Genomic DNA, 23311 nt, shown 5'->3' on the forward strand with positions numbered 1-23311 from the left:
CACAAGTGGAGTACCGAACTTGCTAAAAAGCGCTTTAGAGTTGCAACTGTAACGGTATAAAGTATGTATGTACTTTTCTGATGGTTAAGTAAATGTGCACGTGTGTGTGTGTAACTCTCACAGAGTCTTGTGCTTAAGGGAGCGTGGTAAGCGCGTGCTCGAGCCAAGACACTTTATTTGACTTAAGTGTATAAGTGGGGTAAATGCAATGGTCACATAACAGTAAAATAGACATTACTGTTGCTGCTGCTGTTGGTAACGCATCGCCAGGGAGTTGTTGGGGATGAGAGGAGCGGGAGACTGAGAGTAAGCGAGGCATTACTATTTTTAGTACTACGAATTTTTGCGGTTAATACACGAAAATTTCGTTTTATACCGTCGGACATCTGGCCACACGCAACGGTATTTATAGTGTTTTTTTGTTTTTGTTGCTGTTGCTGCTTTAGTGCTTGTTTTGACTGTGAAATGCGCAGTTTTTTAAACCACTTGCCTGACACACCTGTTTGTGGTCGCTACAATTCGTTTTGCTTTTCGCTTTACCTCAGCCTTTTTTTGCACTTTTTATTTTTGTAAATTTATTTTTGTTTTTTTCTTCTTTTTTTGGGTTTTTTTTGTTCCCCATTCAACAAATTGCACCACAGAGAGCATTTTGTTTACTTACCGTTTTAAATGCTTACCTAGAAATTTGCGGTTGTTGCTGCCGCAGGCCTTGCAAGCAGTCCGCTTTTCTCAGCACGGCACATACAGTGTGAGCCAAAGCTATGCATACAAGCAAGAACACATACACGCATATGTATATGCATATTAGCGCCAGCAACATACATTTGCATATGAGCATATATACACATGTTGCATTTAAATGATAAGCAGTTGCTACTTTGCTGCCGCTTTGTTTGCTTTAAGCCTTGTACTTGGCAGCGTACAAAAAAATTGCAAAAAGATAAGCAGCAAATTTAAGTAAATCGCACAGTTGTAAACATACAACAAAAAAGTTGCACTCCGTTACGGCAGTAGGTGCCGTTTTAAATGCAATGTGGCAGGCTTTTTGTTGCAACATGCTCTTTTTCGTTTCTACTTTTTCTTTACTACACTTTTTTTCTCGACAGTGCAAGTTTTACTGCATTTTACACAACTTGAATGTACATTTTTTTATTATTTGTTATGTCGTAGTCGCTTATTTCTGAAAATTCTTTTTACTGTTTGTGGCAGTTGCTCATTTTGGCCACTTTTTCATGTGGCAAGTATGCATAACTTTGAGTGTTGCAAGTTTGACACGCAAAATGAGGCTTCTTTGCGGTTTGTTTCCTGTCTTTTATTAAGTTATTTTTTCATAACGCCATAACGGTATTATCTGTGTATAGGGTTCACATTTATGCATTAAAATTTTCACACAGACTTGGCAAATATTAATGGTTTTCCATACAAGAGCTTGATTTTTACCGATAAGTTTTTATGAAAACTTTAAGCTACAGTGCTCTGATCTAAAAAATATATATAGAGATAATAGCATTGTCTTGTAGAATATTCCATTTTTGCTTGTGCAACTTCGTAAATATATCTTGTTCATTAAGGATTGTTATATACCAGAATGGCAGATCAGTTTGCATGAAAAGGCACCCATACAAAAATTCGACCAGAATGGAAACGAGCAGGAGTTCTGGTGTCTTCGTGTATCCTCGCGCTGGTTTTATAAGCCTCGCGTGAGCTCAGCAAGCGTTGTGAAAGCCATCTGTCCCAGAATGGCACTTAAAAGTTTCATTGAACTGCCAACTCTTATCAAAGCTCACAACACCTCATTGATAAGTGACCTAACGAAACACTGTCATATTTCGACTCACACGGTGATACTAATGATTTCGGGGAACGCAACTTGTCAAAATTGCAATGAGGAAGATGAGCTGGAAAAATTCAGACACTTTCTTCTTCACTATCAGCTCTTGTCAGGCTTACTTTTTACGAAACCGGCGAATTGATTAGAGTTGATATTGACAGCAATAAATTTGTGAAAGGATCTAGGTGAATGACAGCTATAACATGTTCGGAAAAAGAATTGTCCATACAAAGACCTGAGTTTGACCCATCTGTTTGTATGGTACTTCTTTGAAAAGGAAATGTCCATCTGTGAAAAATGTCACATCAAAATTATCATTCGTGTTTGGATAAGGAAGCGAAGCAGATGGGACTGGTAGTGAACCAGGGCAAAACGAAATTTCTCCTGTCATCGCACTCGCGACTTGGCTCTAATGTCACTGTTGCCAGTCATAACTTTGAAGTCAAAGATAATTTTGTCTATCTTGAAACCAGTATCAACACCAACAACAATGTCAGCCTCGAAATCCAACGCAGGATAACTCTTGTCAGCAGAAGCTACTTCGGGCTGAGCTGGCAATTGAGCAGTAAACTCTCTCGATGAATAAAATCAAAACTCTATAAGTCACTCATTGTTCTCGTCCTCCTATATGACGCAGAGGCTTGGACGATGACAACAACTGATGAGTCGACGTTGCGAGTTTTCGAGAGAAAGGTTCTGTGAGAGATTTATGGTTCTTTGTGCATTGCCCACGGCGAATACCGCATCCGATGGAACGATGAGCTGTATGAGATATACGACGACATTGACATAGTTCAGTGAATTAAAAGACAGCGGCTATGCTGGCTAGGACATGTCATCCGAATGGACGAAAACACTCCAGCTCTGAAAGTATTCGACGCCGTACCCGCCGGGGGAAGCAGAGGAAAAGGAAGAACTACACTCCGTCGGAAAGATCAGGTAGAGAAGTACTTGGCTTCTCTGGGAGTCTCCAATTGGCCCCACCTTGCGAAGAGAAGAAACGACTGACGCGCTGTTGTTAATTCGCCTATAACCGTGTAAGCGGTGTCTGTGAGTGAAGAAGAAGTTTAGAATACGCTTGTCCTTGCGAAGTACATAAAGGCGGTTTTTACGAGGAGTTAAATTATTCAACAGAGATGTTACAATAAATTTTGTTTGCGGAATAAAATTTCTGGTGCCTAAACGGTCACAATGTTGGAAAAGGTCTTCGGTGATAATTATTTGTCGCGAGCAAGAGTTTTTGATGGGTAATAATTATTTAAAGAGGACCAAAAACGCGTTGACGATAAACCAGGACGGCTATTAACATCAACTGATGGTCAAAAAGTCAATGAAATAAAGGAAATGGCGCTTGATAAGCGACGATTGACTGTCAGGGATGTTACTGCCATCGTAGGAATATCGAAAGTATCAGTAAAAATCATTTAAAAAAAAAGTGGACGCACGATTAGTTCCAAAATCACTTAAGGTTTTCGAAAAACAGCGTCGCGTTAACGTCTATGAAAAAATACTTTCCGACTACCAGGATGTCATGAAATGTATTATTACTGGTGATAGATCAGTCTTGGATTTATGCTTACGGACCGGAAACAGATGATCAATAGTCCGAATTTCATAGAGAAGGTGAGCTGAAGCCGAAAAAACCATGCCAATGTAGTTAAAAAATCAAGATTATGTTGACAGTTTTCTTCCATTATGTCGGCAAAGGTGTGGGGCATTCCGAATTCTTTCTGACCAATAAAACTATCAATTAAGTATAGTATATATTAATAGTATTTGAGTATTATGAGTCGTTTGTCGCGCGAAACTATTCGGAGAAAGAGACGCCGACAAATCTTTGATTTTGTGCCCCGATAATGGACCGTCGCATACTGCATATATCCTTCGTGAGTTTTTGCCAAATTTTCAACCAATATCGCGCCGCAACCAACGTATTCGCTTGACTTAGTTCCTTGTGACTTCTGCCTACTCAGCAAACTCAAATGACCATTTATTGTCAATTGTAGACATTAAACTTGAACAGCTAAGGACAATATCAAGCAAACACGGTGGTCGAATAGCGATGACCTGCCACAAACGATGGCCAAGCCAGAGTTGGCGGTCAGGAATGTTTTGCTATGCATTTGGTGAGATCGGAGGGAATAATGTATGAGCAACCAAGCTTCTAATTCGGACCTGTACTGGCAAAAATTGGACCATGTGAAGAAAGCAATCGCCCAGAAACACTTCAGACCCCACACATCGATGGTGACTCGTCACACATTTCTTGATGAGAGGATTTTTTTTATTCGCCATTTACTGGAGAAAAAATCGCGTCAGAATTATTATACCATATATCAAACCCTGATATCAGTTTAAAATAATAATTTAATAGTAATTCGGAAACTAAAAATGTTTTTGTTTTATTTTTTTATTTTTTATCAAACCTTGATAACAGTTTGCGAATATTAAAAATATTTTTTATATTTAAACGGCATATTAACAAAAACTATTTGTAAGTTTTTATCAGAAATATAACACCAAATAAATTCCACATTTGAAATATAATATTTTAATAAAAATTAAATTTTCCTTTGACCTACGGCAAATTTTCGACAGCATTTTTCATTTTGTAATATAAAACATCCGCTATTGATTGCTATTTCATATGTCATCATATTTCATATAACCAAGTCGTGCTTTTTCATATAACATATTATATTTACCATATTTTGTTTCTAAAATTATAACTGAATATGCATTTAATTTAATAATTATGATTGCTTTTCAGCATATTGCACATAAAAACCATTCTAAATACAAGCTAAATGGCACTCGAAACATTAAAACGGTCTGTTTCTGTTGTGAATATGAATAAATCCTACCATTGAGTTTGAGAAAATTGGAAATTTCACGCACAGAAAATTTAAACAAATTAAAAGCTGCAAAAAATGTTAGCTTACAATATTTTTTTGCAAGAACTTTAGGAAAATTTGGTTCAAAGAGCTTGAAAATACATATTTTTTATTTTTAAAGGCGGAAATTACAATTAGTAAATAGTTAAATAAAATCGTCTTTGATTTAAATTCTGACATGAGACTTTATTGGTTTTCAATTTTTACTCATTATTGTAGATACTTAACTAACTGACTGCATTAACGAGTTAATTGGTAATATATTTGATTGAATAATGTAAAATCAATCTGATTTAGGAAAATGGTTACAGGCTTCCTCCTTTGAAGTCAATCCACCGGCTGCTACAATTTGGTCTACTATTTCTCTAGCGTCTTATTGATTTACAAGTCAGTCAGCTGAGGCAATTAAAACGTGAATTGACTCATTAAATTTGGTGTTGAAATGAACTCAATTAACCTAAAATTACCAACTAAAATTTTGGGTTTTTTATTTACTTTGTCAAGTTTTAATTAACTATACAAGCGCTTTTCTTCTCCAAACCACTTGACAGGGTTTAATGGATGGTTTGATATCAATTTATGAGATAAATAAATATTAATTGCACAGTTTGTTAATTGCTTAATTTTATTGTAATCAGAATTAGTTTATATTGCTATTATTTTAAATTTTTTAAAAGCTTTTGTAAATAATATTTTGTGATTCTAGGTCAAAAAGTAAACATTTGAGAAGTGATTTTCTTATCCTTCTGTGTCACAAACCCTTCGAAATACGCTGAAATATATTTTAATACGCTTTATAAGTGTGTAGCAGGGGAGCAATAGTTACTCCGGGTTCTCAGCTATATACACAAGTAATTTACCTATACTCAAAACTTATTCATGCATCCGCGTTGCGCACTCCGTGCAAAATAAACAACTTTGAGTGAGATGCCGTAACCCATTTGTGTGCAACTCAAGAAACCAGTGAAAACCTTAATATGATATTTCGAGATAATCTGTTTAAAGGTTTAAAAAAATGCAGGGTTTGTTACAGAGCGAGTTAGGATTGTGTCGCTAGGTTTAGGACTCGCCACGTATAACTGTAATTCTTATGAAAGGATCACGAAAGCTTTGGATATTGACAAACCTTTGTCACCACCTCAAATTCATAATGGAACATGATTTACAGATGTGCACCTGAAATATTTGGACGCTGTATAGGGAAGGTGCCGTTATATATGTAGCTGGTGAATTTCTTTGAAAAATACAAAGTCAACATCAGCGCTCTCCTGGAACTGCTATTGACGGCACACGGCTGCATGAAATATGTAACATGTGACGTCTACAACAGCTGCTATGAGGTGATGTACAAATTTGATGTAGTACTTATGGTTGGTCGAAGGCTTCGCTAACTTGTCTACAGATTCACAGAAGAACACCACGCCTGTAACAAAGAGCAATCTTATGAACGTGTTGATGTAGCGTATTAGAAATGCCCTCGCCACGTTGTTAGGATTATAATCACCGACTTCAAGGCCAAGAGAGGGAGAAGGCATCTTGGGATTGACGATGGAAAAATATAGCTTTACGACAATACTTCCGACAATAGAGAGAGGCTGTTTGGCTTCGCCTAATCTAATTGATAACGTTGCGATAAACGTCCTAACTGCAGAGTCATGGATGATGACGAATTGAGATGAGAGAGCACTTGGAGAATTCAAGAGAACTGTTTTCCGTAAGGTTTTTTGATATTCACTGATAAAGTTCGTGAATAATGAATAACAAAGAAGATGGAGCCACTAACTGTAGGAGCTCTATGACGACGTGGATATAGTTATGTGCAAAAAAACCGAACTAATTCGCTGGTTAGGTCACATCGTGAGACTTATGGGTGGACAACAGAAGTCAGCGCGTCCACGTATCCAATGGAATGATCATATGCAAAGGACCTGTCCGCACTTGGTATGTAAAACCCTTTCACATAGAGAAGTTGGAGCTTTCTAAGGAATGATTTGAGAAAATGAAGGTGGTATTTTCTGTATACCATATTAAAACAGCCTTGATAGAACTTTTGATGTCCAAAATTACGGTAACGCTATATGGAAATGCTTCTGAGCTCTAAATGTAGTAGTGCGAGTAGCCTTTTTATATCTGACAGCCTTTTGTTATATTCGAAATCGAATTAATAGGTTATGAAAAATTTACTAAAATTTACTGGTACTACATGGGACTACAGCCAGTCCGCATTTTAGAAGTCTCGTCAGGCCGGTATATACCTGTATACGTATAGGCGGCCATCCTGGATTTGAAAAAGTTATTGCTTATGGTAATAATGTTCCTAATATTATTCCATCAGTCGAGGCTTTTCGTATATTTTCGATGTAAAAATTTTTATTTGAATGACTTTACATATAATATAATATATTTATCTACAAATAGTAACACAAACATTTTGCCACACTTGCCACATTCTATTAATTAAGCTTAAATATTATTTCCTGCGTGTAAAATTTCCAATTCGTTCACAACAAAATTGTGCCCACCCAACGCTGCGAATATCAGCAATAAGCGGAAATCAGCAAAATTAAAAAGCTCCAAATTTCTTCACTCATATTTGTTCAACTAATATTAAATATGAAATATTGATCAAAATGAATATATAGTATGTATACGAGTATGGATCAGTGCATACGAATGTCTAAGTGTCGGCGTATATTCCCAGCCGAATGAAGAAATTTTGAGCAGGCAACACTTACATATCAGCGATATTATTGTTGTATTACAAGTATATTTGTAAGTATATTTTAAAATGTGTTGAAAACGTCAAACAAGCAACACTGAAAACTATGACACTTATTGTACCGTTAAGAATATACAACCACGACGTTAAGGATGGCAATGACGACGAATTGAAGCTACGAAGAAAACTGAATACGGCAAAAGTATGTGAAAATGATTAATATTTATATGATACATGATTTTTTTAACATTTAAAATATTAATTTAATATGTAACATGTACAATACGGTTAAAAGTTTATATTTAATAAAGCTTTATGGTAAATAAAGCTATTTCCAAACTATTGTTAATGCCATTTTGCAACGTTTCTGTAAAAAAATTTAATTTTAAAACCGAAAATGAAAGCTTCAGCACAAAAAATTTAACTAAATGTGAAAGCTTCGCGAAAACTTCACGAGCTTTTATCTTAATCTTACGCATATATGGTGAAAGCTCATATCAGAAGCTTTCATTTTCTTCAAGCAAAACTAATTTGAAATTTAACAAAATGTGAAAGCTTGGCAAAAATGCACGAGCTTTCATCTTAAGCTTTCACATAGTGGTGAAAGCTCTTATCAGAAGCGTTTATTTCGTTCAAGAATTGCAATTCGCTATCATATAGCCTCAACTGACGTTACAAAATGGCCAAATCCAAAACATTATCATCTAAACATTAATATTTTATGATTTTGTGAACTTTAAATTTTTTCCATTTATATAAAACACTTACAACATTAATAATCAGCTAAATTCATGTACGCGTGTTCGTTGTTATGTGCCGTAATATAGAAACAATGAAATCTACTTTAAAGCTTACCCGAAATTGTTAGACGTCATGTATCCAAGAAATCTATGGCTATTATTTACGCGTGAAAGCTTTTGTGAATTATTATTGTGGTGAAAATATATGTAAAGCATTGAATAAAAACTACTAGTTTATAAATATTTTTATTTTTATTTCGTAAGTTTTTAGCACGAGTTAGTTGTCAGTGAAGCTTGTGTGGATGTGAGCTTTGAAAGTTTTTTGCAGATTTTTTAAAATGACTTTCAAAATGTAGAATGTTCGTTAAAGTTTAGTTATAAGTTTATTTGATTTATTATTTACTATATGAAAATCAGTTTGAAAACTGCGAAAACTGTACAGAAAATTAAAAGCTCAAATTTGTAGCATTTCAAAACTTTATAGAATCGGAAAATTTGTGGGTTAAAATTATTTTAGTATAGTTATTAGCGATATTGGTGTGTTTTTAATATTTGTGTGAAAGTTGATGAAAAATTGTTGTACGATTTTTTAAAAAGCTTTATGAAAGCTTTACTTTAACTGATATTAACTTTTTAACACTCAAGACGCTGAACTTATGTGGCTAATATAGCCTCTAAACACACATAAACAAATATTAATATGCTATTATTATTATTGTTAACTATGCAAGTATCGCCACACTAATGTGTTAGTTAAATTTTGTACTTAAGTTTTGTGTTTAATTAAAATATTTAAAAATATTTATTGTATAATTTTAAAATATTTTTTTGTTTTGGAATTGTTAGTTCTATTTTAATTAAGTTTGTTCATTTTTATTATTATATGTTTGTTTTAAATATTTCCCGGCACCGTTATTTTCGTATATGGATACAACTCTTCGCTCTTTCCTTTGGAGGTTCAAAGTATTGAGATGTAATTAGAAGCTAAATATAAGCCATTTAAGAAGTGGTTGTTGTAATTGATGGAATGAAACATGGTTCATAGTTCAGGATTCTGAAAGTATGCAGTATCTATGCCAAGTTCAATCGGTTTATTAAAAGTGCCTAACCCGGATCCTAAAATGTCCTTCAGACTTATTCGACCATTATAGAACTGTTCCCAGCGCGCATTTAAGGTTGGTGAAAGACAAAGGTAGAATCCATTTGCATCAGCCTTGGACTTATACATATATAGTGAAGTTATATAGTAATTTTTCCAATTGCAGTAACCGAACTGGCTTTTAGAATGAATAAGAGGTACCGGCGTCTTTTATCGCGCTGGGTTCCCACACCCTAACGGAGCTATTCCGTACGAAAGAGAGAACAGACTGGGAAAGATATTGGCCAGAAAAAGTTCCGGCTACTAGTGATATTCTACAGTTGTCATTGCAAGCCCTGTAAATACTTTTTCTATATAGGTAGTCTCCTATGCAAACTGCCGGTTTGGCGACATGAAGCCGCAATTTCCGAAGCGCCTTCTTCAAGATTTTACAACTATCTGCAAACGGCGCAGCAAGCCTCATGGATCTATGCATCCGAAAGGGAGCAAATTTACTCAATAGAGTCCAGCAGGACCTGTGCAATAGAGGTGAGGACACAATAGTGCAAAATAAAATTTACTATATTCTATAAAATAATACCATAATTGACGGATTAAAGACGGCGAAGAAATTGGAATATAACATTTTGATAGAAGAAGTAGTAGAGAAATAAAGACACGAGTGCTTAGTTTAAAAATAATGAGCGAATAACCATACTTAGCGATAGTCAAGCGGCACTAAAAGCGATCTCCTCTTACGAGATCAAGTCGCTACTAGTGCAGGAGTGTAGAGAATGGATGAACAGCCTAGCTGAACGGAACCAGGTGCACCTAATTTGGGTGGCTGCTCATAGATGTATAGCCGGCAACGAGCTGGCTGATGAGCTCGCCCGCTCCGCAGCCTCCACCAATTTGGGAGGGCCCAAACCAATCACCTGGGTGGGTCCCCATACCTTAAAGGAGTTGCTTCGCAAGGAAGAAGGAGTGGGCAGGGAAAGGCATTGGCAACGAGTGCATGGTATGCGACATGCCAAGTTGCTAATTGGGGGGTACAACCAGAACAGGTTTAAATCAATAATCAACCTCCCAAGGGTAAAACTCAGGCTACTGGTCGCATTTTACACCGGCCACTGCAAGTTGAATAGACATTTATTCAACAAGGGCTTATACTCTTGCGCTAACTGCCGGTTTTGCGACAGGGAGCCTGAAAGCCGGAGCACCTGGGATCACATCGCCTCACTAGCACCCAGCAGGATATTGGACTGAATATCCCTGTGAGTTAGGAGAGGGCACAATAGACCTAAGGTCGCGGTGCATTCCTCAATTATGTATCTATCTATCTAGTTTAAAAATGCTGGACATTTTTCGCTAAGCCAAATCAGACCACGAAAACAATATTTATGGAAATGGTTCAAAGTCTTGGGAATGAGCAACTAACTCTTCATTTTATCCACAGTTATTTATAAGATAGACAGCACCGCGATTTAGCTTAAGTAATCCCAAGACTCTGGATAATATAATGTTTAGCTCACAAATTCGTTGAATTTTTTCGTATCATCTGAAGGTCGTATCTGCTAAATCTAACTATTAGTTAGAAAAACACAGAACTGAAGGTGTTAAAAAAGTGAAATATCCGATATAAAAGATCATCTAGATCTTTCTTTACTTGGGTTTAAAAGAAGTTGTCCAACCCAAAGGTGCTGAGAGTACAAAGAATATGTTTCATAAAATGCCCTACACTTGGGATTATTATTTTTAATTATATAACTGCGGTGTTAACGAAAGAAAGAATTCTTTATTGCTCTCAGACTTTTGGTGTTTATGCACATATGCAAGTATAACTCGAGATTTGCAAACAAATTTCCTACGCGAAAGCAAAACTTAATTTCTTTGCCAAACGGAAATGTCAATTTTCTGGCAATATTTTTTCACGACAGAAGCTTAAATTTTTGTTATAATTAATTTATTTAGTGCATTTTACTAATCAAATGTTTAGGTTTTCTATTTAGCTAAGTTAGTTCATAACATATGACATAATTATACTTTAAATTCAGTTTAATTAAATTTACTTAACTTAAATATTATTAATTTAATAAAAACGTAATTATTTCGCACAAACTTTGTAATAAACGTAATTAAATTCGCAGCTTTGCTGGATTATCAACATTTTTTGTGCGCGTTTATAAATAAGATGTGTACAATAACAACCACTGGGCGTGGCAACAAATTAAAATCAACGAAATGCAAAGCAAACGGTATATGGAAGCAGTAAACATAACGGTAATTGTATGCGATGGCGAGAAACTAATATTTATCTGTGTGTGAAAAATTTAACGGAAACCGTCTAACGGCGTATAACAGCTAACGGTATTGAAAAGCTCAACAAATCCGTTTCGGCGAACGCGAGCTGCAACACGAGTGTAAATTAAATGTTTTCATCAAACAATAACCGAAACCAAAGCAACACAAAAAGTAATCACCACAACAACAAAAATGGAAGGCAACAATTTAATTTATTTAAATTGCGCAATACAATACACATTATCATACAAATACAATACGTGGTAATGCCTCATTTTAATACAGATTTTTTTTTATTTTATTAATAAATTGTTGTTATTGTTTTAATATGCTGTTACTTTTTTTAAATACATAATTTTATATACATATGTGTGTGTATGATTAAATAACGGTATGTGTATGCGATAGTGTTTGCATTTTATTTCCATTAAATTAGTTGCAAGCTGAAGTGTGAAATTTGTTGTGATGATGAATTGGGTGGTAAGGGGAAAGGGGTAGGGATGGAAGCGCGTTTATTCGTTTATGTGATGGTATGTGATGGTATGTGTTGGTGTATGGGATATGTGCTTGTGCAGAAAACTGCGTAATTTAGCATAGGTGGCGACCCAGCAGGGAAAACTTGATTGAACTAAGAAAACTCTGGTTCAGAGGTGGTGTATTAGTAAGTAGTTTTAAGCTAGTTTCATAACAAGTGAGAAATAAAATTTTCAGATTTTTATTATATTTACTACTTTAAATGATTTACTTCTAATTTACTTTTTAGTAAAATGTTCGCAAATGTTATCTTTTTTATTCTGGAATGGACGAGACTTTCAAAATAATGTTATAATTTCCCTATTTCAGGCTGAATAATTTAGAACTAGCTCCCAACTACCAAAATCAATTCAATAATTTCGGTCTTTGCGACTCATATCTTTTATAATTTTCTCGCCAATCGCTTCAATTTAGTTTAGTACAAATTTAGTACTTTAAAATTGTATTGGGTATTACTAATTTTATCTAATCTATTTAGTATCAATAAGCATAACTATAAATTAATAGTACTAAATTGCTTAGTGAGGCTTTTAAAATTTAGTGAAAAGAAAGAAGAAGTGCAATTTCTCTACCAACTTTTAGTACTCTTTTAGTATTGTAAAAAAAGTTACATCAAAGTTAAAAATTTGACTCTCAATAGTTAGTAATAAAACAGAACTATGGATTTCAGAATTTAGTACTCTACCAGAACTATAAATAAATCGAAGTAATTTGCTTTATTGTGGATTTAAGTATTTAGTACTCTTTTAGTACTGTAAAAAGAGACTAAAGGAGTTAAAATGTTTGCTCTCGATATTTGGTACTAAACCGGAGCTATAAATAAATTGAAATAATTCGTTTTAGGATTGACTTTAGAATTTAGTACACTTTTTGTATTGTGAAAAAGTGACTTAAACATTTCACTCTCAAAAATTAGTATAAAATCAGAACTACAAAAAATTTAAAATAAATTTAAATTGTGAATTGAAAAATTTAGTACTTTTTTAGTACTGTAAAACGTAGCTTTAAGAGTTGAAATTTTTAATCTTCATATTTAGTGCTAAGCCGGAGCTACGAATAGAACTCATTTTGTATTAAAATGAAATATCGCTAGTACTTATTTTCTTTAAATTTGATTTACAAGTAGTACAAGTTTAGAATCTCCATAAATGTTAAGAAATTCGATTTCTTAACTATATTTGCATTTGTTAAAAAATGATCACTATTAAATAATATCAAAAATATTGTGCTAATCGTAAAAACATTGTCTAATATAGTTTTTAATTTAGTACAAATTTAGAACTAATGTACGAATTATATATTAGTATGGTTGGTACTCATTTGGTATTACTAAAAATCAAACACGATCTCTAATTTTGTTTAATTCAGATTTACGTTTTTAGTACAAATTTAGAACATGCCTTAAACACAGGGAGATGATACTAAACGTAGATTTTTTTAAGCACTGTTTTTACGCTACGAAAAGTTGTATTTTAATCATATTAGTACTCAGTAGCTCAATTTTGAAATTTAGTACAAGCTTAGAACTAGCTCGAAACGCATGGATTGTACCAATTTAAAGGCTTTGTATTTGATATTCATTTGGTGATATTAGAAAGGTCTTATTAAAAATTTTGCCTAATTTAAATTTTTATATTTAGTACATGTTTAGAACTTCCATAAATGTTAGAAAATTTGATTTACAACTTATATTGGTATATGCTAAAAACTTTGTACTATTAAAAATGTGAAGCTAATCGTAAAAGCATTGACTAATATAATTTTGAAATTTAGTACAAGTTTAGAACTAGCGCGAAACGCATGAAAATTTTACTAATTATATAGTAGTATGTTTAGTACTCATTTGGTGTTACTAAAAAACGTAATATTACGACCTCTTCTTCTGTTTAATTTAGATTTACATTTTTAGTACAAATTTAGAACTGGCCTTAAACACATGAAATTGTACTTTGTCGTAAATTTTTGTATTTAGCACTGTTTTTACTAAGAAAAGTTGTTTAGAATCATAATACTAAATAGCTAATTTCTGAAATTTAGTAAAAGTTTAGAACTGGCTCGCATGGAAATTTTAGAAGTTTACTTTCTTTGTATTTAAAATACATTTGGTGTTGTTAAATCGTTATATGGCTGCTCCAATTTTGTTCAATTTAGATTTACATTTTTAGCACAAATTTAGAACTTGCCTTAAACACATGAATATGATAATAATCGTAAATTTTTGTTTTTGGCACTCTTTTTACACTACAAGTTATATTTTAATCGTTTTAATACTCAATAGCACAATTTTGAAATTTAGTACAAGTTTAGACCTAGCTTGAAACGCAAGGAAATTTTTAACGGCTTACATTGTATTTTAAACGCCTTTGGTGTTGTACAAAATGAAGATTAAATCCTTATATGGTAGTTTAAATTATTTTAAGAGATTTTTAGTACACTTTTAGAACTACGAAAAAATTTGTGAAAAATATTGCATGCATTTTTGCCTTAACTACTTTCACTAATTTTAAATAAGAACTGTCAGCTTATCTAGTTAGCCACTACCAGCACCAGAGTACTACTAAATGTATTAAAACCTCACCAGTTCGAAACCAATAATTTTCCCTGCCGGCTCTTTGCTGTTGGGCACCAACGCTTGTGTGTGTATGTGTCCGTGTGTCAATATGATTTTTAACGCTTGATTTTTTATGTAAATTGAAAACTATAAAAATTGCGCTTTCTTTTTTTTGTTTTTGTAATAACTGTTGCTGCAATTTTTTATGGTTTTGATTTAAGCGCTTGTACTTTTTTATGCATTTCCTTATTTAATCACAAGTTGATTTAATTGTGTATGTTTTGCATGAGATATTATTTATTTAACGGTATTATGTGCGCGTTTAAAAAAATCGTTTATCTTTATTTATGCGGCACTTGTTATTGAAGTGCGCGGCTTTTAAGCGTTTGGTTTTCTGTTTTTTCGCCTTTCAACTACTCTAGTTTTGAGGGATTTGATTTTATCGTGTGCAATACTTGTAATTTATTTCGCCCAAAAGCATGCAATGGTTCAGGATTTTTTCGTGAGTTTTTTTTTTTTTAATTTTGAGTAAATAAATTCAAGTATTGACCGTTTAACCAGTTATATTACACCAGCGTATTGTTTCAAAGGTGCTAAGCGCTTTTGCTTGCAGGTTTTTGCTTTCAACAGAAAATTGTTGTTGCATTTTTTTCGCTTTTCAAAAAACAAATTTATTTGGAATTTTTTTTTGCATTCTTCATTGCTATATAATTTCAAACATTTCGGTTGTGGTCTCGTGTTTGGCAATTCGCAAAAATTTTTTCTATTTTTTTATTTTTTTTAACATTTTGTCTTTGTTTTGTAACAATAACTTGCATAATATGCTGGTTAAACCTTTGGGTGCGTGGGTGTGTGGGTGTGTGTGTGTTTGGGTGTTCGTGTGTGGTTGTGTGTGGTTGTGCTTTAGGTGTTGTTGGCATTTAAGTAAGCAAAGTTTTTGTTTTTTTTTCTAAATTTAATAACTGTGTTAGTTTAGTTATTTAGCAAATATTTTTTGTTTATTTAGATAAGATGGCATATTGTTTTTAATTATTGTGGATTTTTTAAGCAAATGTGTTAGTTCGTATTTCAACACTTAGTTATGGTTTTTGTTAGTGTTTGCTTGGCAAAATCCAAAATTGTTTGCTTTATTTATTATTTATATTTTCGTTTTTAGTTACAGACATACAATGTGAGGCCCACATAAACGGCAAGCTGACAATGTACACTCCCACTAGACCACTGCGTGTAAGCTACTCTTATTGAAAACAAACAAATTTTCGACGTTTAGTTCATTTTATTAACTAAAAGTGATTTTTTTTATTTTTTTGTGTTTTTATTAAACATTTTTTGGTTTAGACAACAACAATGGCGTATGTTTTTAGTTGTTAGTAATTTAATGCTTTTATTTTGTCGCTAGTTTCGTTAAAGCAATTAAACAATAGTTGTGTGTGTGTGTGTGTGTAAAAATATTTATTTTTATTTTAGTAGTGGTGAGAATGTTTAATTATCTTTCATTTTTAATAACAATGAAATATACACAGAACACACTGAGTTATATTTATGTATGTGAAGAACAACAAAAACACATTTAAAAAAATTTTATATTAGTATAGAGGGATTTGAGTAAAAAAAAACATAGTAATATACGTAAAAATATGAAATAAAAAAATAAAAAAATAGTATTCATAGTAAATATGAAATATAAGGAAAAAATATAAATATGTGCATAAAAAAAGAGATTTCTTTAAAATTACTGCGCGCTGAAAAGTAGGCTATACTTGATTTTTTGCGACTATTTGTAGCACTACGGCTTTATTGTATGAATATTAAGCTATTAAGCTAAAGCTTTTCGTACGCTAACAAAGTATTGAAAAAATGCTAAAAATACAGTTGTGTACTAAACCCCTACTCAGTAATCAATATAAGTTATTTCGAGTGTTAAAATTGGTAATGCTGAGCCTTGATATTGAGGCGAAATAATGCGAACCTACAATAACATAAGAAAAGCTAAAAATAACGTTTAAACTATCGTTACTTATAGCATAAAAGGGCATAAAAAGTTCTTGAGCTTAATTTTTATTGCTCAGTTTGTATAGTAGCTCCATGCGACAATGGTCCGATCTGAACAATATTATTATTACAAATTATAGCATTGCTTTGAACAAAAGTTCAGGTCTAATTTCATGAAGATAGCTTTGTGAAATAAGAAACTTTTCCATACAAAGATTAGAGTTTGATGGGTCAGTTTTAGCGTTGCTCTAAATTATGGTTTTTGTCGAAATTTTGACAAACAAAAAAGTTGTCTATACAAGAACTTGATTGAGGTTAGTCTGTTTATATTGTGGCAAGAAAGCAACCGAAAATTGTCATAAATTTCCCGAGTCAATGATATTTCAAAAAAATGTACTTTACTTAGTTGGTAGGACCGGTTTGGTTGCAGCAGTTGTTTAAGTCGGTACACCTCAGTAGTGCGTTGCGATTTTTACAATGGATAAATTTGGACGGCTTTCGACTTCTTCAACTGATGAAAATATTAAAAAAAATGAAGGATGTGAGAAAATCGTCAGGCCAGTCCCTTCGATTGATTCTGTTGGATATTTTGGGTATGAAACGCGTCCTTGCTCGACTTTTGCCAATAAACCTGATTTTGTTTGCAACAAGAGTACGATTACACCGGTCAACAAAAAAAATATTTTTTTGGGGGTTTCTTTTCTCATGCTTGAATTCTGATTCTAGACATTGAAAAACACTTAAATATTAATTTTTAGTTCTTTAAGTTTGCTTTGGGCTGATCTACATCGATAAGTATATTTGGGGTTTAATACGAGAGAGAGAGCTCATATGAGCATAAAAGAAATACAAAAAATATTCACTTTTAGACAGTAATTTCTTGTTATTTTACATTTACATATATATTATTGTTTATCACACATCTTGAATAAAAACGACTCTTGTATCTAAAAAAAAGTTTTCTAATTATAATCTATAGTGAAATTGTAGAAAAAATATAAAAATCATCGAAAAATTGCCCAAAAATCGTGTTGACCGGTGTTATCACCGAATTTAATGCCAAAAACGCGAGGAATACCATCTATTAACCACCGTATTTATCAGATTTTGATTGTGTGTGATTTTTTCTTATTCCTCAAACTGAAATTGTCGCTCCGTGGTACCCTTTTTCAGTCGATCAGAGATAAAACAAGATTTGCTGAACTAGCTGAAGGCATCATAAAAAGTGCTTGTGAAAAGTATTTCGAAGACTTGAAAAATCGTTGGCATGATTTTAACTTCTGGTGGGGATTACTGGAAGACAACAAATATTGATGAATAATTAAATATTTTAAGTTTTATTTACAATTTCCGCGTACTTTTTTGTCACAATATATGTATGTGGCGGCTACATGCTACAGCGGTCCGATATTGGAGATTCCAACAAATGCTTTTTGGGTAGAAAAAGATGTGTGCAAAACTTCAGATCGATATCTTGAAAACTAAGGGACTAGTTTGTGTAGACAAACTGGATATTACTAACTTATGAGATCAGATGTCGTCCTAACCCAAAAGAAGTGATAATTACTCTAATTATTGGGAAAGAGAAGTATTATTGACATTTGTGGAAGTTCCTTAAGAGAATCTGAATGAAGCTTATCGCTAAACTGCTGAGAGGAACCGAAATCTGAACATAATTGTTGGATAGTTTATTTCCATACTACAAGACGTTTAAAATGTAATAATGGTTTCCAAAAATATATATCCTCAGATGACCTCACAAATTTAGCTTAGAAGCTTTTTTTATAAAGCTTTTTTAAAGTTTTACCAATGTAATTTAATTATCTAGTTATCTACGAAGCTTCCCTAACCTTATTATTCGAACATAATGAGGTCGGAGGTGAAACAAAAGACGTGACATGATTATGCTGTTCGTTATGTAAGTTCATGTAACATCGGCTCGAAGAAAGAAAAGATTCTATGAGTTTGCTGGGATAGACATTTTGATTTAGAACTTTGTTGGTGGTTTTAAAGTGGTGTATTGCAATCTACCTAATCGAGAGAGAAATATCCTTTATAAAGCTACTATAGTTTAGTAACACGGTGCCTTTTGATAACAAGACCTCAGCTCTAACTTCTCACTCAGGTCAGTGTGGACAAACAACGAGTTACTACCAGATCTGACGTATTCCAACTAAGTATATATGTAGACATACATATTTTACGTATATATCTCTTATCAAGTATAGTCTCCTTTGATGCACACGTTGAAAATTTAAAGCTTTTGTAAATTCACATTCAATTCTAATAGAAATCAATTTCCAAACAAAAGAATTCGAAAACACTTTTTCAATGAAATAATTGCAATTTTTTGAAGAAACTTGCTTTACCAAAAATAACGCGGACAAATGTAAATTGATTTAAATGTGCATAATGAAAATGAAAAAAAAAAGCGTAAAATTATTTATATCATTATTTAACTTGGTACTGCTTTTTATTTTGTTTACTGCATTTCTAATTAGAACAATGCAGAATTGTAGAAATAGCGAGTGGATATGATAAATGCAAAGTATCATTCGTTTGCATTCGTTTAATTTGGCGCTTAGAAAGGCATATTTCAAAGCAGTGGGTTGTGAAACTTTTGCGCTTTTAATAGTTATTTCTATTAATTCAAATTAAGCTTTCAAGTTCAATATTATTATATTTTCTACTTGCCATTATATTGAAGTGGGCCCTTTCGTATAAAGCTATTCGAGTTTCTGAAGTTTAAACATTTTTCTCAAAGCTAATTAAGCTCAAGTCTGTTGCGAAGTTTTCATATTTTTGATTTCCAATATTAATTTGAATAATTACATATTCGACGGAAGCATTCTTTTGAAACATAAAATTTATTATGAAAGCTCTGTAAGCTCAATTTCTATGTGAAGCTTTCATATTTTTGATTTTAAAATATTCAAGTGATTACTCCATTTCCGAATGAAGCTTTCTCTTGAAACGTTACATATCTTATGAAAGCTTTTTGAGCTTTCAAATATTTATTTGAATTGTTCCATTTTCGAAAGAAAGTTCCTCTTAAAACTTTACAGATGTTATGAAAGCTCAAAGAGTAAATATACTGTGAAGCTTTCTTTTTTTTTTCATTTTCAAAGTTTTAAATTATTACTCCATTTCCGAATTAAGCTTTCATTTGAAACTTTACATATCTTGTGAAAGTTTTTTGAGCTTAAATGTATTGTGAAGCTTTTATAAATTCAAATAGACACCACCAAATGAATTTTTTTGATTTCTTGAAGCCAATTTGTAAAACCCATTTGAGCTTAAGCAGATTGTGAAGTTTTCCCATTTTTTACTTTCAAAAATATTTTTTGTTGTGCTACAAACGTTCTTTAAGCTTTATAGTGTAATTAAAAATACAAGATATTTAGGATAAATTCCAATGTTTCAAACGATTTTTAGTTTATTGAAGCTTTTAAGGTTTGGATAAATAGAAAAGTTTTGCTGAAGCTGCTAAAAGGACTTTTATGTTTTTCGTAACAGAAAGAAAGTTAGTCGAAGTTCCTGCAAGTTGCGAAAGTGCAAAAGCTTTACACATTCTCTAATATTACGTTTATCGAAGTCGAAAGCTTTGCTTAACCGTTTCGTTTCATTCGAAACTGAAACTAGCTGAATTTTTTCGAAATGCTGTTTATATTACCAATATTATCGCTATATTTTTGTCTAAAGCTTTCGCGATTTTGAATAGACATAAATATTTTCCGCATTTTGCTTGCATAAGGTCATCGGTTTTCAGTGATCACTAAGCTTTTCTGAACTTTTCTGAACTAAAGCACCAAAGCTTCTTTGTTTTTAATATCTGCTTTGAAATATGCATACCTAAGCCTTAAAAGCTTGCTAGAGCTTTTTCACAATATTTGCGCTTTTGAAACTTTCAACTAATATTGAAAATCATTCATGAAATTTTTAAAAAACGAAACTCAATCAACGTGGAAACTCAACATAAATAAACTTAGAACTCAAACAGACAGTTAATAACAGTCTTTTTAACAGAACGCAAACAACTTTTTCAAAAGCTACTTGCATAACGAAAACCAAAAATGCATTTGAAGTGCAAATTTTTCTTACACTCAGTGTATATTACAACAAGGAGTGCACAATGGTATGCAAGTTATACATATACCATACAACGAAAACAGAAAAGCATCAAGGAATGCGCTTAAAAGTACAAATATTTTGCAACAAATGAAATTTTAGTATAAATGAGTTCTATATTAACAGCGTAACTAATCAAACGCAGAAATTATAAGTAAACACAATAGGAAGGCGGACGGCTTTTAAATCAAAATAGCAATAACGGTATTAGTACTTCCAATTAGGATGCAGTTGGAAATGTTTAAAAGTTTCTTACAAGTAAGTTGCTAAAATTATGATATAAATATTATATAAATATAGTTAAAAAGCGCTGAGCACATAGAAAAATATAAGCTTACCTTTTGTGGCAAAAACATGGTTTTTTGCTTAAATTTTTCCTAAATTATACTCCGAATAAAAAAGCTTTTGATTATGTTATTTATAGTAATATTCAATATACACAAAAATTTTTATACTCAAGCTTCTTTAGCTTGATTTCTAAGCATAAGTTGTAAGAATACTGTGTAGTACTCAAATAAATCCCCCTAAAAGTGTGTTAGCATAATGTTAGTAAACTTGACATAAGTTTTTGTTGGTGTAAAAAAAATATTTTCACGCGCAAACCTGTCAGTTTTTATTTAAATCTTGATTTTCTCCTATCCTTTGTAGTCATAATTGAATTGTTTCGTATTTCTTTACTAGCTGTACTACTTTCTTAACGAGCTTTTTTGCAGCTTTTTCTTATTTTGTATTGCTGTTGTTATTTTTTTAATTTCACATTTTTCATTCTTCGCTCTTCCTAACTATTTATATTTTTACTCCTACGGTTCCCCAGCAACTCACCTGTTGTACATAAGCACATCCGGTTTCCACAGCTTATTTGGCGTTATCCGCAAATCTTTCACGCCTCCATATTCGGATTCATTCCATCGTAAATTATAGTCATTCCACTCCTATTTGTTGTTGTGATTTTTATGTTAATTGCATTCGCGTTGGTTAGTTGAGCGTGGAGAAGTTAATTGAGTAGATTAGACGAAGAAAACATCGGTTAATAAAAAAGTTATGCTTGTTTTTATTTTAACTTATAATTTTTACTATCATAAATTCGCAATATAATTGTTTACGATACTAAATACTTAAAGCTATAAGATTTCTTGCAACAACGCTTTTTATTATCACAAAATATTGCGCAATAAAAATAAGTTTCTTGAAAGCTCTGTGAAAGCTCTCATCTATTAGTGATATGAAACAGAGTATTTCTACAATTTAAGAAACGGAATTCTGCTGTGATTTTTGCTGGGTAACTAGAGAAGTATATATACATGCAAGATATATATCGATAAGCTTCATGAAGGCTCTGTGAAAGCTCTCATCTATTGGTGATATGAAACAGAGTATTTCTACAATTTAAGAATCGGAATTTTGCTGTGATTTTTGATAGAAATCTGGAGCAGTATATATCTTTGAGATACATGTATATCGATTCCCAAAACAATATATATTTCCGACGTTTTTTCTTCAAATAGTGGAATATCTCTACGAAAACCTCTGCTGAAAGCTCTAGTTCGAGTGATATCGGTGAAATTTTTATTTTCCTTGAATATGTGTTGCTTTCGTCTTAGAAACCCCTGTAAGATATTTTGTTGAAATTGTCTTCACTGATAAATTATTGATTAGTTACATTCAGTTAGATCCTAACCGAAGCGAAGAGTGTTGGTATGAAAGGAGAAAACTTTTCACCCGAACAACGAAAACCCTGTATATGATTATTCATGAGTTTCTCTAGTAAGAAAGTAAAAGCGATTTCATAAGTAAGCAAAGTGGCCATTCCAAATCAAGCGAATTCTTGTGAAATGATTAAACATCTTTACAGAAATCGTTTCTAAAAGTTCAAGAACGAGATATACTCGGAAATAATTTTATTTTCTTTGGATAAATTTCTCTCAAACAAGGGAGCCCTCTCTTTTTACAAAAGTTCAAATTCTAAATATGTCAGGTGTTTATCCACTATTAGATGCTGCGAAATCGATTGAAAGCATCTAAGTAACAAAATTTGGTATTTAAAAGAAAAAAGCCAGAGATGTTTATTGCAAAAATTTCAATAGAATCTACAATAAGTTTCTAGGTAAGTCGGGATAGTTTAAGGTGTAGATCCGGTAGATCCTAATGGAAAGAAGGTTGGTAAGACGTCCGATGATTCTCAAGAAAAGAGAATAGTGTTTATTAGGGCTTAGTTCTTAATTTTGTGTTGATAAAAGGTCTGCTATTAAATTGGTCTATCCTAAGGTACCTTAATTTCCACAAGGGCTTTAGATTACTACTGAATGTCAGTACAAGTGGTTATGATATTTTTTTCTCAATGAAAAGCTTTCCCAGGATAGAGTAATTAATACATTCAAGGTACTCTGGTTGTCTGGTTGTTTTTTGAAATTTATTGACACAGAGAATAATGTTAATCGAAATTAATTAAAAATTTACTGCTGTGAGACTCTATGAATTTAACTCTACGATTGTGTTACAAGTATTTGTGGCTACACTTCAGCTTCTTGTACTTCAGTGTGTGC

At 32.6% G+C, this 23311-nt stretch overlaps 1 protein-coding gene across 1 annotated transcript in view; it reads right to left on the reverse strand.

Annotated features, from left to right (window-relative positions):
• Nucleotides 1-23311, reverse strand: part of LOC120768796 (acetylcholine receptor subunit alpha-type acr-16) — a 143902-nt gene that overhangs the window by 109821 nt on the left and 10770 nt on the right. Inside the window, exon 2 of the mRNA XM_040095552.1 lies at nucleotides 21591-21700. Within this exon, the coding sequence (XP_039951486.1) occupies nucleotides 21591-21700 (110 nt within the window). The remainder of the gene's footprint in view (nucleotides 1-21590; nucleotides 21701-23311) is intronic.

The sequence above is a fragment of the Bactrocera tryoni genome, chromosome 2 (genome assembly GCF_016617805.1).
Source record: "Bactrocera tryoni isolate S06 chromosome 2, CSIRO_BtryS06_freeze2, whole genome shotgun sequence".
Classification (NCBI taxonomy): Eukaryota; Metazoa; Arthropoda; class Insecta; order Diptera; family Tephritidae; genus Bactrocera; species Bactrocera tryoni.